Source organism: Prinia subflava, chromosome Z (genome assembly GCF_021018805.1).
Source record: "Prinia subflava isolate CZ2003 ecotype Zambia chromosome Z, Cam_Psub_1.2, whole genome shotgun sequence".
NCBI classification, from domain to species: domain Eukaryota; kingdom Metazoa; phylum Chordata; class Aves; order Passeriformes; family Cisticolidae; genus Prinia; species Prinia subflava.
In genome coordinates, this window is record NC_086283.1 from 65274929 (window position 1) to 65290209 (window position 15281).

The 15281-nt window shown below is 40.5% G+C and overlaps 1 protein-coding gene across 3 annotated transcripts in view; it reads right to left on the reverse strand.

The window, feature by feature from the left end:
* Nucleotides 1–2568: 2568 nt before the first annotated feature.
* SVEP1 (sushi, von Willebrand factor type A, EGF and pentraxin domain containing 1) overlaps nucleotides 2569–15281 on the reverse strand; it is a 125483-nt gene continuing 112770 nt past the window's right edge. For 2 of the 3 annotated variants that reach the window (XM_063421741.1, XM_063421739.1), the window contains 4 exons: nucleotides 12346–12441; nucleotides 9457–9552; nucleotides 6743–6836; nucleotides 2569–5130 (listed from right to left, as the gene is read on the reverse strand). In XM_063421741.1, the coding sequence (XP_063277811.1) occupies nucleotides 5100–5130; nucleotides 6743–6836; nucleotides 9457–9552; nucleotides 12346–12441 (317 nt within the window). In that variant the 3' untranslated portion in view covers nucleotides 2569–5099. The remainder of the gene's footprint in view (nucleotides 5131–6742; nucleotides 6837–9456; nucleotides 9553–12345; nucleotides 12442–15281) is intronic. The other variant, XM_063421740.1, reaches the window with a different exon arrangement.

Below are 15281 nucleotides of genomic sequence, written 5' to 3' on the forward strand. Positions count from 1 at the left end.
GCTGCCACTGTGCATTGCAGAGGCTGCCAGCCATGCCTGCACCAGCAATTGAAGAGCTTCATCACCCTTCACACTGTGCCTCCCTCCCAGCCAGTGAGGCTGCTGGCTTCACATCTAATGAATCCTGGTGACTTCTGAGTTAGCTGCAAAAAATCATGCCACTCCCAACTGAGAAGGAAGTACTAAAGTGAAACTCTTGAAAACAAAGTAAGTGGACTGTACTGAGGAAGCAGCTAGAAGGGGATAGGAGGGGAAGGCATTAATAAGAGGCAGCCAGGAAAGCCCTGGGGTTGTTTGCAGAGTATAGATGAGCTGGGAATGGTGATAGCTGGGGTTGCTCTTTGCCACCTGGTTGCATAATGACTGACTGATTTCCTGAGGCTGCTGGGATAAAGCACAGCAAAATTGTCATCAAGGAGAGAAGAGAACCGAGGGGAGATCCAGGGTTAGTCCTCACCATGCTCTTGGCCTGCTGGGTACTGCAGGCCAGCAGTATCTCAGTGACAAGCTGTCCCTGCCCAGCAGCCTCCTTTCCTGGCCTTTGCCATGCATGCAGGCTCTGGGTCAAAACAGCCTGGGCTCAATGACATTTTTGTAATCTCAAAGTTTCTGGAGACAGAGAGAGAACCTGAGTTTTCAGGACAATCTGTTCAGCAGATGCTGGTTGCAAATGAAAATTTTGAAGGAGGAAGATTTACATTCAGCAAAGATACTAGACTGAAAAGATTAAGGTAAGTGCTGGTCCACTGAGCTAGCAATGAGGTGTGCAGATGACATCTGCAGAAGGGCTATCATTAGTAAAGATGATAATCATGTTTAAATCTCATCTGTCATTTTAAATCTGCAGCACCTCAAGGGAGAAGGAAGGGCTCACCTGATCCATAAAATGGGAAGATTTGAAATTACTTTCTTGTGGTAGCACAATCTGCCACTGGCTGGGAGAAACTCAAGTGTCCTCTTCACCAGGCTGCGCATGATACTTCTTACAGCACAAAGTGGTCATGCTGCTACATCTACGAGAGGGACACTGGCAGGATGGACAAGCCTGCACTGAAGAACTGCATCCATCAGCTTGTGAAAAGCATCAGCTTTTGTAGTGCTCCTAGCTGAGCAGGGAGAGCTGGCAAGCCCGCAGACCTTGACATTGGCAGGCACTAGAAACACGTCAGGCTAGAAAGCAAGGATAATGGAAGTGCAGCCCTGCTCCTGGGAGAGGAGCTTGCTGTAAATGAGGTGGATTCTCACATGTAAATGGGTACAGAAGTGCTCTGCATCGTGAGCATGAATGGAAATAATCTTAGAGAAACAGATCAATAATGATACTGCATATTCCACCTGGCCTGTCTATGGGTTCTGCTATTCCTGTCTCTTGCTGCTGGAAATATGGTCAGGGTATGGTCTCCCAGAGAAGAATCTGCAGTGCGGTAAAAGCAGCAGGGATCCTTTCCACAGTGAGGATCCTAACTGCTTTAAGACAACTCAGAGGTGCACAAACTGTTCCTGTGCTGAGATGCAAAAGAGATCTCTGGTCAGACTGTTAAAGTGTGACTCCTCATGTTAACAACTGCTGGCACACACTAACCCTGTCCAGTGGCCCCCCAGCTGTGAGATCAGAGTCAAAACTCAAACATTTCCCAGTGTACTTCCAAGCGGAGAGACATAGGTGTCAGTAGACTCCTTTCAGAGTTTTAGCTTGTTCAATGGTCACAACAAAGACAACAAGGACAGGGAAAGAGCCTGTTCTTACTACACTTCCCTTAAGTGCATTACACTTCCCTTAATAAGACAGTTCTCTAGAGCATGCATAAGATCTGAGCCCATGTGCACAGGCATGCAAGCTATTCCCACTCAGGATTTTTACCCATATTTCAAGTACTGCAAATCTGAGATGCAAATTTCTATCTTTTTCTATAAGATACACATTAAATTTCAGGGTTTCATTAACAACATTATAGTAACCTCATACCACCTTTTAAGTTGCTGGCTTAGGAGAGGGCTATCAAACATTTTGCACTTCCAAGTCTCCACTTATGCCTGTGTATCCAAACATTGACAGGATTCCAACATTATCTCCAAAAATTTCACACCCTAAATCTTTTGCCTGTTAATATTGTATGTGCTCCTTGTTTGGAAGAGTGATGTTTGAGTTTAAAAAAATTTCTTTCTGCTACAGTCATTCTTTACTTCATTTCTCCAGGAATATGGGCATTTCCATACCTTTAAAAATTCCAGCACTGAATAAAACAAGTTGTATCTCCATCAACTGGGTGATGATGAGTGAAGCAGGTTTTAATCTGTCTCTAAGCCAGTGGTAAATTTGGCCTTTACATGTTTAAAAATATGCCCTAGCAGAAGAAATGATTTGAAAAATGAGGTGCTAACTGCATTTTTATCTGCAGATCAAACCTGGACTAATCCAACACAACCTTTAAAGATTGCTGTCAATTATTTTGTCTTTTTGCTTGAGTGGAGATATATTTCTGTAGTCTTTGCCAGCAGATCCTAAAGGGCAGGTTAATACCATTGTTGTGAGGGTTTACAAAAAGAATACAATGTTGCCTCTACATTGGTACTAAACAGGGTGCAACTTTATTTACAGTGTAAAGTGCATCACATGGAAGTTGGTTAAAACACACAACAAGCAGTGACATAAATAACAATACAGTACTGGGTAGGAAGGGGAAAATATTCCAGCAAGTATCAAAACATCATCAATAGCACTAATATGACAGCCTCTAGTTTCAGCTATTCTGTCCTAACACCACATCTCCTTACAAAACATGTTGACTGGGTAGATCCCGGAATTCCATGTACTAGTCACTAGTGTGAAGCTGGGTTGCTAAAAGCTGTTCTGCAGCCCTAAACTCTACAGCAATGTCCTGCCAGATCTAAGCACTCTCATCACCACTGCTGTTCTGCTCTGGAGATGATCAGGACAGAGTCAGAGGACACACCAGAGAAGCACACTGGAAAAGGGACAAAAACATGAGAATGACATACGAATAAAAATCTGGTTTTCTCACCTATGCACTCTTTCCCTTGAGAAGTCCTGTGTTGCTCACTGCAGCTTCCCTTCATTTGCTGTTAAGGCAGCAAGGAAGTCAAGGAACAAAGTGCCTACAGATGGTGGTGACTGGTGACTGTGTGTTGAAATGTGGATATTACTTACTGAACACTAACTTCAGTCAAAGCTGTAAACATTGATGGCCGTGGAGCTGGGAGACAGAAGATTTTTGCTACGTACTAGCAGAGTCCATTAGAAAAAGAAGGTTGTGGGAGCTAAAACCACAACTCTTCAGCTGGTTGTAGCTCCCACTGGGAAGGAATCTACATTCACATTAATCTGATCCCCTAATGACTCCTATTCTTTACTATCTGTTTTTCTTTTAATTGGCTGAAAGCTCCTAATGGCTGACAACTTTGCTTGTTTCTTTCTTCCCCATTTCTGGTCTCGGACTAACAGCCATCAGCTATGTGTCAGTATTTACTAGAGCCCTGTTACTGTAACTGTGAGCTCATTTTGGTGTGGTATCACTTTCCTGTATCAGGGTTCATGCATAAAAGGAAGGTACATCCACAAAGGGGGGTAGGGCAGGGCAGTTCTGCACACTCTTAATCTCGAGGGTAACTAAACAGGAACAGGAAGCTACAGAAGGTAAAATTTAATTCTCCTTTTCCGTTCCCAATGATAACTGCAAATTACACTTTTCTGTTATTGTTGAGAAATATGGAGCTTCTAATCAATGACTCTCAGGTTCTAAGATCTTTTTTCACAGATCTGACTTTTTGCTAACTATGACAATTACCAAACACGTGACTTGGAAAAATGCATGTGATATCTGCCTTGTAATTCCACCACCCTACTTAATCATAAGTATTAACATTTCAATTCATCAGAGCATGACTTAATGATGGCATTCATGTGTGTGTTTTCCTCCGCCACAATGGGATCACCAGTCTGAGAATGAGAAATCTGATAACATGTGTGCTCTCAGTATTTCTCAGACAGCTGAGCATTTCTGCCTGTGTGTGTTGTCAAGAGAGGCCTTTTCCAGTTTTTTGAGGATTCTGCATTAAAAACCTGCAACATTTTGGCAAGCAGATAGCAAACTTTCACCTGTAAACTTATCTGGAGCCTTCTCTCTCCATCTCAGGGGCAGTCAAATATTGGGACCTGAATCTCAGATATCAAAAACATTTACTTAGCAGATAGCTGCTAGATATGTACTTCATTTATACAGGAAAGGGATGGTGGCTACAGGCAGGTAGTGTGTCCCATGGCACATGGGAAGTGCAAGTTTCAGAGATCCATCTGCTTCCTACTGTTGCATCCTGGATTCTGCAGTTTAGAGCTACACCTGGACAGCCTGTAGATCAGAAAGCCTCAAAGGCTCTTGTTGGCTAGACTTAATTCATTCTTCTCTGAATGGGATGATGTTCCCTCATATCTTTCACTAAGAAATCTCAGGTGAAATTCATGCTGATGCCTCCCATTAAGTCACTTTCCAATGAAGTTAATGTCACATAAACTACACTACAGAATCTTCCTTTTATGCTCATCAGAAACTGTGGTTACAACATAGACCTTATCACATGGAGTTACAATTTTTATCAACTGAAGTTCAAAGACAGGCCCAATGCAGAGTTTAGTGGCTCATTCAGCCTTGTGTAACACTCTGTACCGTTGAGTTGCTGGACAGTAGTATGCTTTGGCAGCTGGTAAGCAGAATTGCCATATTCTGTTTAATCATGTTTGGCAGTATAGTACAGTTTAATTAGCTTACTTAATGTAAGAAATGGGAGGGACTTCACTTTAAACAACCGCTTCCTCAGTGGTTTGTAGGAATCATTGCATTTGTGTGTGTATGTGTATATGACACCTGTGTAGCAGCATATATTTGATAATGCTTTTATAAATGAAAAATAAAGATGATTTCTTTAAAAACTGAAAGATGTATCACAAAATAAAATACAAAACAAGAGAGCTGGGGAGGGGTGGGGGAAGAGAAACAATGGATTTAATTTACAATGCAATAGAATCCAAGCCCTGGTACCTAGGCTGAAGCAAGATATCTGAATGTAGAATTGCTGTGCTGATGTTAAAAGGGATAGAATCCAGCCTTCCGTTTCCTGCATCAAAAAACCCAAACAAAATAAAATCAGTGGTGTGCTGAACATATCAAATGACCAACAGTGAGGCACATGAGGATGGTGTCTGAAAATATACCAAGGACTAGAATGCCCTCAAAGAGGGGGAGCGAGTGGGCATGGGGAATAGAGATATCTTACATTTAATTTAAGTCATGGCTTATCACAGAGTAGTTTGGAACTAGTCTTGTTCTGCATGCTGATAAAAGCTTTGGGACTTTTCAGCTTCCCCATTATAAATCCAGACCTTGTTAACCTCCAGCAGGGAATCTCTGCTATCCTGTCATTTGCCTGTGTTATTTTAGAATTCTCAGAAAAGTGTCATATCCCATAAAGAGCCACAAGTAACTGAGGCCAAAGCTTAACAAAATGTAAAAGAGATCTCAGCTTGTTTCTGTCTTCACTTTACCCACCCAGTTATGTTTTGGAAATGTCCTCTCAAACAGCTCTGGAAGGAACAAGCTGCTAGACCCCAGTCCTGCAGGGCTAATGACCCACCCTCTCTCAGACTTCCAATGCTGCACAGAGCTATGGACTTGGACAAAAAAACCCAACAAAAGAAGCCAAAAATAGTCTGGTTTGGGAATACCCTGAAATTTTACTTTGGCTCTCAATGGTGGAGATAAACTCCACCATTTTTGGCTATTATGCCAAATGGATTTGGGCTTCTCTCCTTCATGTCCTAAATGGAAATACTACCAGACTTCAGATGTATACCTTTCAGTCTAAGCTAAAAGATACTGTTTGTTGGCAATACATTTCAGTTGCTTCACTAAGGCACACATAGTCACAGCTGACAAATTTAAACTATTCATTTTGGACAATTTATTTTTCATCAAGCATCTCTCCTATAGCTTTAAGATAAACTGTGTATCAGAGAGATAGGAATGTCTGTCACTATCTGCCCAGAAAGAAGAACACAAAAAAAATTGATGTCACAAGCTTAATCTGTTCCCAGCGGAAAAATACTAGTATTGATGTGGTTCTTATTTAGCTCTCCAGGATAATGATCACTGTGTTCAGCAGGAGCCTGTGTGAGTTGAGGTATATACATTTTTTGTTATCATGGCCCTAGACCTGTCAGGAGCTTTAAATTGGGAGCTGCCTCAGAGGCACCTTGTTGTACTCTTTAAATGATTATACCACTCAATGCTGGGTGTAAGATGACTTATTATTTATGACAATTGTTGCATCAGCCCGGTCTTGAACATGGACCCAGCTGAGGTGTATATACAGTTAAAAATGAACACTAGTAAACAGTAAGCCACCAAAATTTCCTGAAGAACATTCTGAATTACGTGTCAAAACCCCACTTCCATTTACATGAAAAATCAGTCTCAACATTGTGAGTTTGCCTGTCTTCTTACATGTAAAGATACAGTCTTCTGAGTTTTCTACAAGTCTGGCAATCATTTTGCAGAGTACTCTCTGAGGTCTTTACATATTGCTCGTAAATCTCAAGGCATCTAAAGGTTACTGATTTGCAGAATCTAGAGGTGCTCAAAACATTAAAATTATTTGCTCATTCTTCAGATTTAGAGTTCAGTAGGGTGTGATTCAGCCTAGCTCTGGGATAGTGCTCAGGGACACTTACCTAGAGCAGTCAGGTCCAGTCCAGGAAGAGGGACAGTAGCACCGATTTGGTCGTATGCACTTCCCACCATTTAAGCAAGGCAACTGGCAAACAGCTGCACACAAACACACACAAATTTGCATTAATGAGCACATCCACAGCAAGCTGATTTAGTAGCAGAGCACTGAAAATCCATCCTGCCTTATGCTGTTAAGGATGGAAAGGCTAGCCTGAGAAGCAAACGTATGCTAAGTGAGATTTGACTCCTTCTACTATTTTGCTGTCTGATGCATTGTATGAGCTGCATGAAAGAGCCAGTGTGTAATCTGACATTGCCTTAAAAAATTCTGTTGATTAGGATTCCAAGACAACAAAGGAATGCAAGCAGAAGCAGAAGGAAGAATTAGAAGAATCATAAGATGAACAGGAGAACAGAAATAAAATGTTTACTATTTTTTTAAAAAAGGAATGTGACAGCTTAACACTGTCCAGGAACAAGCAGATACCAGATATGGGAAAAAAGCAGAAGCAGGAGAAGCTGAAGGTCAGAAAGCCATAGCTTTCTGCAAATAGCAGACAAGGAGTACGACTTTAAGCAATGGCACCTGTATGCAGACAAGGAAAGGAAGCAGAGAATGACAGTAAAGTCCTGAAAGACACTGGATAGCCCTAAGAGGTAAGACTAGGTGCAACAGGCTGCTAGAGAAAAAAACCCTTGTCTGCCTTACAGGTCATACTGAGCCTGGTTGAACATGCTTTTGTGTGGCAGTCTAAATCAAGGGTATCAAGTAACCAAACAAAAGCCAAAGTTTTCTATCAGTTTTGAGATTGAAAAGTGAAGAACCACAAAATTTATAGAGCCAATTTAGATGCACGTTTAATGAGGTCCTTCAAACACAGACAATTATATTGCAGGAAAGATGTGAATACTTTAAAGCAGATAATGCCATACGTAGAGGACAGACGTAAAGGTATTAGTGAGGGCAAAGGCTGGGTAATATTTTTGCAAGGAAGGTGCATCAGGAAGCACTGATTATTACGGAATTACAGGAAATGGAAATGAGTAGTCACAGGAATGCAAAAAACCTACTCCAATTCCTCTGGGCCAAACAAGAACAAACAATGGCAGGAGGCTATAGTGATACGCCATCCACATACAATTAAGTGCACCAAGTACGTAATGTTGAAAATTACTTCTGATTTTGTAATGAAGCATATGACCAAAACATCTTTAGCTGTCACTGAGTACTTCTCTATCACAGCAAAATGTCAATATCAGTAGCTGAAACAAGAAGTGATTAGATAATTTCATAAGCAGTGTTTATGATGCAGATGCAGTTGTTCACTATAATTTTCCCTTTAGCTACTGAAAAGCAAGTCAAGCCTGCACAGATTTGAATTGCTGACCAAAAAGCAAAGAAGCCATCTATCATCCTCAAGCATCTATTATAGCTGCAAAGCTTGTGAAATGTGAGAGGAAATGATTATGTACATTATGTGTTAGGCAAGAGTCCCTTCAAAAGACAATAGTTCAGAGTTAAAATGTTCTCTCTGGTATTTCAATTTTCTGCAGAAGGGTTGGGTTTGCAGTGTATTGCACTGCAATATATGTATTGCACTGCACAGCTTATCACTCAGATTCACTGTTCTTATCAAAGTTAAACAAATGCTATGAACATTCATTAACAGAGGCATGGATTCCTTCCCAGCTCAGCCCATCAGCTATTTCAAAGTCTTGCAGGAAGGTAAAAGTGGGGTTTCATGTTAAGTCCCTGTTAAAAATCAGTTAAAGTGCACCTGGACAGTAAAAATGCAGTGAAGAAACCAAAATACATTTTTAAAAACAGCTAATGTTTGTAAGTGTTTAGGATTTAATAATGATTGAAAGACGTTTCAGTAATCATTCAGTTGCTGACTTTACTGTCTTTTCATATGGAAAAGTCTTTCAACACCTAGCCTTTGTTCAATCTTGACATGGAACCCCATATTCTAAACTCAGGTTCAAATATTTACCATAACTGCAGTCAACCTCATTTCACACAAACAGACTGGTCAGGACACAAACGCGGACATTAGAATCACTCCCCTCCTAGCCCTCACTATTTTTGTGTGCTCCATGACCTTCACCTTTGGTTAGGTGCAAATAAGAGATCTAGTAAAAAAAAAAGTGCACATTTAATTTGTTCAGAGAACTTAGATGATACCTAATGTAAGGTACCCTTGTGTGATGTACCCATTAAACTCAATCACCCTTAAATCTTTGCTTTGGTATGCTCTCTTTCCTGATTCAGTACCCAGGCAATTAGTGGGAATCCACCAAACCAGGCAGCTATGTGGTGAAAAACCTCTATAATTCCTGCAGCTTATTTGTGAATTTAATTGACCTGAATTTCCTGAAGATGGAAATGAAAATCCTGCACCTGAAATTGAGAAAACCAGTTTTATTCTTCTCCCTGGAAACCCTTTCTCCTTTGCACTGCTTTATGCAGAGAGTACTTTTGTGAATACTATGTGTCCTTTTTCAGAGCAAGCTTTTCTGGGAGTTTTAAAGACTCATCAGGGAGGGACTTGTCTGAATTAAGTTTACAGCTGGGAACAGGAAATCTTCAAGGAATATTATTAGTGGCCTGGGTTTTCCTGTGTCAAGCTTAGAAGTTCTATGAGTCACTAGAGAACGGTACTAGGCATTGCTAGAGTCCCAAAAAGTGAGAAAAAATACAGGTGAGAGGTTTTACCCATATGGCAGCGTGATCCGGTCCATCCGAGGGGGCAGTCACACTGGTAAGGGGCCACACAGCGACCTCCGTTGAGACATGGCAGAATGCATATTGCTAAGGAGAAGAGGACCAGAGAAAAGAATTATATCCCATGAAAGCAAGGAATAGAGTGTGCAAGAGACTAACCTGTGTTTAACTACAAACTCCACTGCCCCTTGAAGTGTTTGCATGGAGTATCAGCAGAGTTGAGCAGGATCTACCTGCCGGGCATGAGAAGCAAATACGACTGGCATGGCAGACGGATATGACAAAGAATAGCGGCAAAGAAATGGACAGGCTGGAGCAATTGCTTCAGCAGTTGCTGGAGCCCTTCAGAGGCCTTTAGGCTCTGTGTTCATGGGAAATGAGCCAGTGCTGTTTGCATCTCACATGTGATATCCAGATACTGTCCACTTTTGTGATGGTGCAAACAAAACCAGTTCATGCTTTAGTTACAAAAAATAGGATTGTTTGTGAATTCTCTGCACTTGCAGAGGTAGTATCCAAAACAAGTTAATCTATGCCCTGCCTGTAGAAAAGCACTATGTTTATGCCAGTGAAAGCATGCTGAGACAGGTGAGACCATAAGCCCCTTGGGGAAAGGCAGCTTGGATACAAGGCATTTTGGGTGAAAAAGGCTAGGGCTGGGAGCTTTGGGGAAGAAACAAAGCATATACCAAGCAGCTGATGACCTGTGGACAGAGCAACAACCGAGCTACACTGCTCCTGTGAGCAGATATGCAAAACTCCTACATGTTCATGCTTCAAGTATCTTCCCAAAAGTATCATCTCCACTATGCTACGTGAACAAAGTACTTCAGCATACATGCTCTAAAAAGGGAGAAAGTTGAGCTAGGTCTCAATTTGGACCTTCAACTTGGCACTTCCAATAGGGTTTAATATTGTGGGCTGCAGAAGATGAGTGCTGCAGAAGACTGAAGTAAGGGTTCAGCAGAGATCAAGCTGAGCAGGTGCAGTCAGCTTGGATAAGAAAAGAATTTTGAACTTCCATGGACCTCACAGGACCTAACCTATATCACCGGGAAATACTTTTCTATATCATTAACTTGTAGTACACGGCAAGTGTTTTAGAATGGTTAGGACTCTCTCAAGAAGATGAATCTTATCTTTCTTGTTTAATGCACTGTGAACTACTAGGTGACCAAATTCTCTCAGTGACCTTACTGTGGCCTGATGCTGACAGATCAGTGGTCAGTGATAGCACTCAAAAATTCCTTGGGCTTCCAGAACAGGTCCTCAGCTTCAAAGACTAAGTCTGTTTTTTCTGTTCACTGGTGCACCTTGTTTGACAAGCAACGCAAACTTGGTGTTTCACTGACCAATTATGGTTTTTTTTTTCTCCCCTTCTAACTATCTATGGCAAAGTTAAAAAGAAAAAAAAAAAAAAAAAAGAAAAAAAGAAGAAAAAAAAAAGCTAGTGCTTGTACCTGCATAAAGTATGACCTGGCTAGTCAGCTGCCAGTTTGAATTGGGATGATGACTGAAATGGCTGGGATCATAAATGAAATGGCTGGTTCTGGAGAATGCTTCAAGTGTCATTACTGATAAAACTAATAAACCCAGTTGAGAGATATCAAACACAATTTTGTCAGACACAGGGTACAATCCTCATCTGCTGAGATGGTGAGATTACAGGGCTAAGCTGCATGTATAGCTGTGGTGATACTGCCAGGCACAGGGACAGAAAAAGAGGGGCTGTGTGAATGTATCACATAGCTGGAGTTTCCATAAATGCAAAAAGACAAAGCTTGCTGAAGCTCTTGTTCTCATTCTGTATCTATCACTAATTTGTGCCATGTGCAACTGCTACTGTCATAGAGAAGACCTGAAAGTCACAGAGATAGATTCAGAGGACAATTTTAACATGTGATACACTTTAAATACTTGAACCATATCCTTTCCCAAGAACTAGATGACAATGTGCACAATTTTTGTAGGTTTCCATGTATCCTCAGAACCAGGGCAGCGCCTCAGATATGGGGACAGTAACATCATCCCTGCTGTAGATCTTGGACATGCTAAAGCCTTACATCAGGGCCATATTGCATACTACATACTGGATAAAGGCACTTCCCTTTTCTATCCATATTGACCTATATGTGCAGTAATAAAAATCTCCCAAATTTCTTGTGCTAAGAGCACAATGAAGAGAAACATGGATCAAACTGGCATCCCAATGTCACCCAGGGAATCTCTGATTGAGCCAAGAGTCAGATTTGGCTCTTTTCAGTGAGAACAGATCAATAATAGTAACAATAATAATAATAATAACAATAACAACAACAACAACAACAATAATAATAATAATAATAATTCAGAGATCCATGGCAGGAAAAGCCAGTCTAGAATTTGTGAGGCACAAGTACACAAATCAGGAGGGACAGCATGGAAAAGGTGACACATTACATTATTTGAACATGAATTGATGAGGTTCATAACCACAGACTGATAAAAATAGAAGCCAAGAAACGAATGCAGCCACCAGCAGAACACTCAAGTGTCTTCTGTTCTAATCCCTGTTCATTCCCCAAAACAATCAGGTATTGCTATTAGAGACAGACTTTGGAGAACTGAAACAAGGTGTTCTTCAAGCACAGTGAAAGAGTACTCAGAAACAAAATCACATCAATTTAAGAAGTGCTTGTTTTGCTTTGGAGATGTAAGGGAATGGTTATTTTTCTAGAAGTAGGCCAAGTAGATACCTTTCTGTTCTCTTTCATTTGTCAAACAGAACATATTAATGATTTTTATGGTTTTAGCTCTTGTGCCTTTTCTGGTTCACTGCAGTAAATTCGTTTGCCTTACCCACAGCACCCCTAAGGTCATAGTTTGGGCTGCTATACGTACGCTCTTCGCAGAGACGGCCCATCCATCCGTCCGGACACGAGCAGGCGTTGGGTCGCTCACAGACGCCACCGTTCTGGCATGGGAACCGACAGACAGCTGCAAACACCACGAGCTCATTACAAACTCAGGACAGTGAGCTAGAGGCCTAGTAACTCAGCGCCTTGCACAGACCTTTGCAGTTAATAAAGCTTAGCGCACAACAAACAAATGCAGGGAAGTTCAGAAACGTTGCTTGATTTTGATTTCGAGGGCTACGTCATCTTCTGGCTCTGTGTGTTTGATTAGGTTCTGTAGCCCAGAGTGTGGGAATCATTAAGATAATCAAAGAATTGTTCATGGAAAGAATGACAATGTAGATGTATTTATAGTTGAATAAATTATTTGGATAGTTTTTCAAGGCTGACACTATTCTTTTTCTGATTTTCCCACTAACTTTTGTAAAACAAAATTAACATACCCATAAAATACACCATAAAAACCTATTACCATCCTTACCCCTTCCCCTAAGCCTTCTAAATTGACTCTGGAATAGAATCAAGCTTTCTTCTAACCTTGGTATAAAACACCAAGATAATGCCACCTGGCATAATACACAATGTGTCTGAAGTAAGATTAACTGTGTGATAGAACAGGCAATTTTTACTGCACTGTCATGCAGCATAATGAGAAGTGACCAAAAAGGGTGCAGCACTGGCACAGAAAGTGTTCATCTCTGTTGAAACCCTAGAAACTTAGATTTTAATGCTTTATACTATTATACTTAAATATCATTTGAGAAAGTGCAATCTTTCTCAAGATTGTACATACTATATAGAGAAAATGAAAAACTGTGGCTTCAAGAAAATACTACAGAACAAATAGGTAATCAGACTGACAGTAATCTCAGGCAGCTCAATCTGAACTGTAATTGCATTTGAACTTCTATCTTTAATTATTTATTAGGTGAGCAAAATATGAATTTAAGCTTTGAGTGTTTCAGACCTTGTTCAGTATTAGCATTAAATACAAATAGTGGATTGACACATTGACACACTGTTCAGACCTGAAATCCACATTGGAAAGAATGCAAAACTTTCCATCAGAGAGACAAACTTGAGTCACTCTTGGAGCTAAGCCATGACAAAATGCAAGCTCTACAGCTTGGAGTCTGTTGAAATGAGGCCAAAGCTCTGCCATTTTATTTTTAAATCTCAAGAACCCTCCCAAAAAGTGTCAGCTGATAATGAGAATGGGAAGAGACCCCTGAAAGGCCAACATAATTTGCAATATTTTAACAGTGATTTTGAAAATTTTTGTTGTAAAAATATCTATTACTACAAAGACAGATTGAGTGTTGATTAAAGCAGAACAGTGTGCCAAACAGGTTTCTTTTCTGCAATGAAAAAAATGTTTAAAGCTTTGTGTGATCTACACCCCTTAAACAGTATTCCATGAATGTATAATGGGATATGAGGTAAAAGATTCATGTATAAATAATATCCCACATTAAATTCAAAACCCATGAACAAAGGTTTCTGAAATGTATTTTCTTTCTCTATCAATGTAGAAGATGCAGGTATTTCATGAGTTAAAAAATTGCTTTGGATGGCAACTCCATGCTACTCAGCAATCAGATGTCAGGTAGAGATAGGCTTTTCCTGGTTTTCTGCCCAGGTCCTGGTTGTGAAATTGAATGAGAACGTATCATCCCTAGGTGGGCACTTGTTATACACCAATTTAGGCAAGCAGAGACTACTTGTCTGTAGCTGTGAGGATTATTCTTATCAACAGACAAGACTAGAAAAATGCTAGGGACTGGAAGTGAAGCTGGTATCTCGCACTCTCTCTCTCTCTCTCTTTTTTTTTTTTTTTTTTTTTTCCCCGTACTCTAAAAGGAGGCAGGGCAAATGCAGCTTTGAATGTGCTGAGAGAATAGGAATGTGATCAGTTGTGACTTTAGTTAATGGTAGTAAATCTCACATCCATGCTATCAGTCTTTTATACATCCCCTTGTAAATTTATATACACAGGACACAAAAGCATTACACTGCTCAAGTCAAACATGTCAGAAGGGGAAAAATAAATTCTGTTATCTGTTCTCAGCTTTGCAAAAAACTTCCCTGTGTTTGCAAGTGAACAACGTCTCAGGTCCCAGCTTCCTTCTCAATATTCTTGTTTGTTGATGGGATACAAACTTTTCGGTTGACAGCTCTACATTGACCACTCAAAGTCAGCAAGATGTGAAGAGGGCAAACAGATAAGACCGTTTTAGAGCACTTCAGAAAGAAGAAACTGGAGTCAGGTAAGCTGCATGCATCTGTGCAGCCTAACAAGTCCTGCAGATATCTACGATCAGCAGATTCAGACTAATACTTCTTACCCCTGAAACTCAGATCAGAATCTAGCCAGCAACCTCTAACCAGTGGTGATTCAGACAAGTGCAGCTGTGCTGAGAGCTCTTCCAAAGAAGCTAAGGAAGTCTGCTTTTTAATTATAATATTTACATTAACTAACCTGTTCAACCAGGACAGAACATTGCAAGCAGGCTTAGGACACATTAATAATCAACTCACACAGCCATAAACAAGAAATGCGGCATGAGTCATTACAAAGAGTGCTTTCATGTTGTTTCTGATGTAGACCACAAAGGCTTGGGTCCTGTAGGACTTTTGTTAGGAAAATCACTCACATGAATTATAAAGCAGTTTTGAAATATCACTTTGACATGTGTTATGAAAATGCAGGACAGTTCTCTCAGAAACATCTTTAGTTCTTTTTAAGTCCCCTCTTAGAAAAGAGAATGGAAATTGTTATTCCCCCTCCCCTAATACACAGGTTATCCTGCTTTGTTTTCCACCTTCGTCATCTGTCCACCTCTTCACTGCATTTTTTGGAAACAATTCTCCCTAATACTTATTCTGTACAGTTCCAGTAAATACTGCAGTGTTGCAAACAGA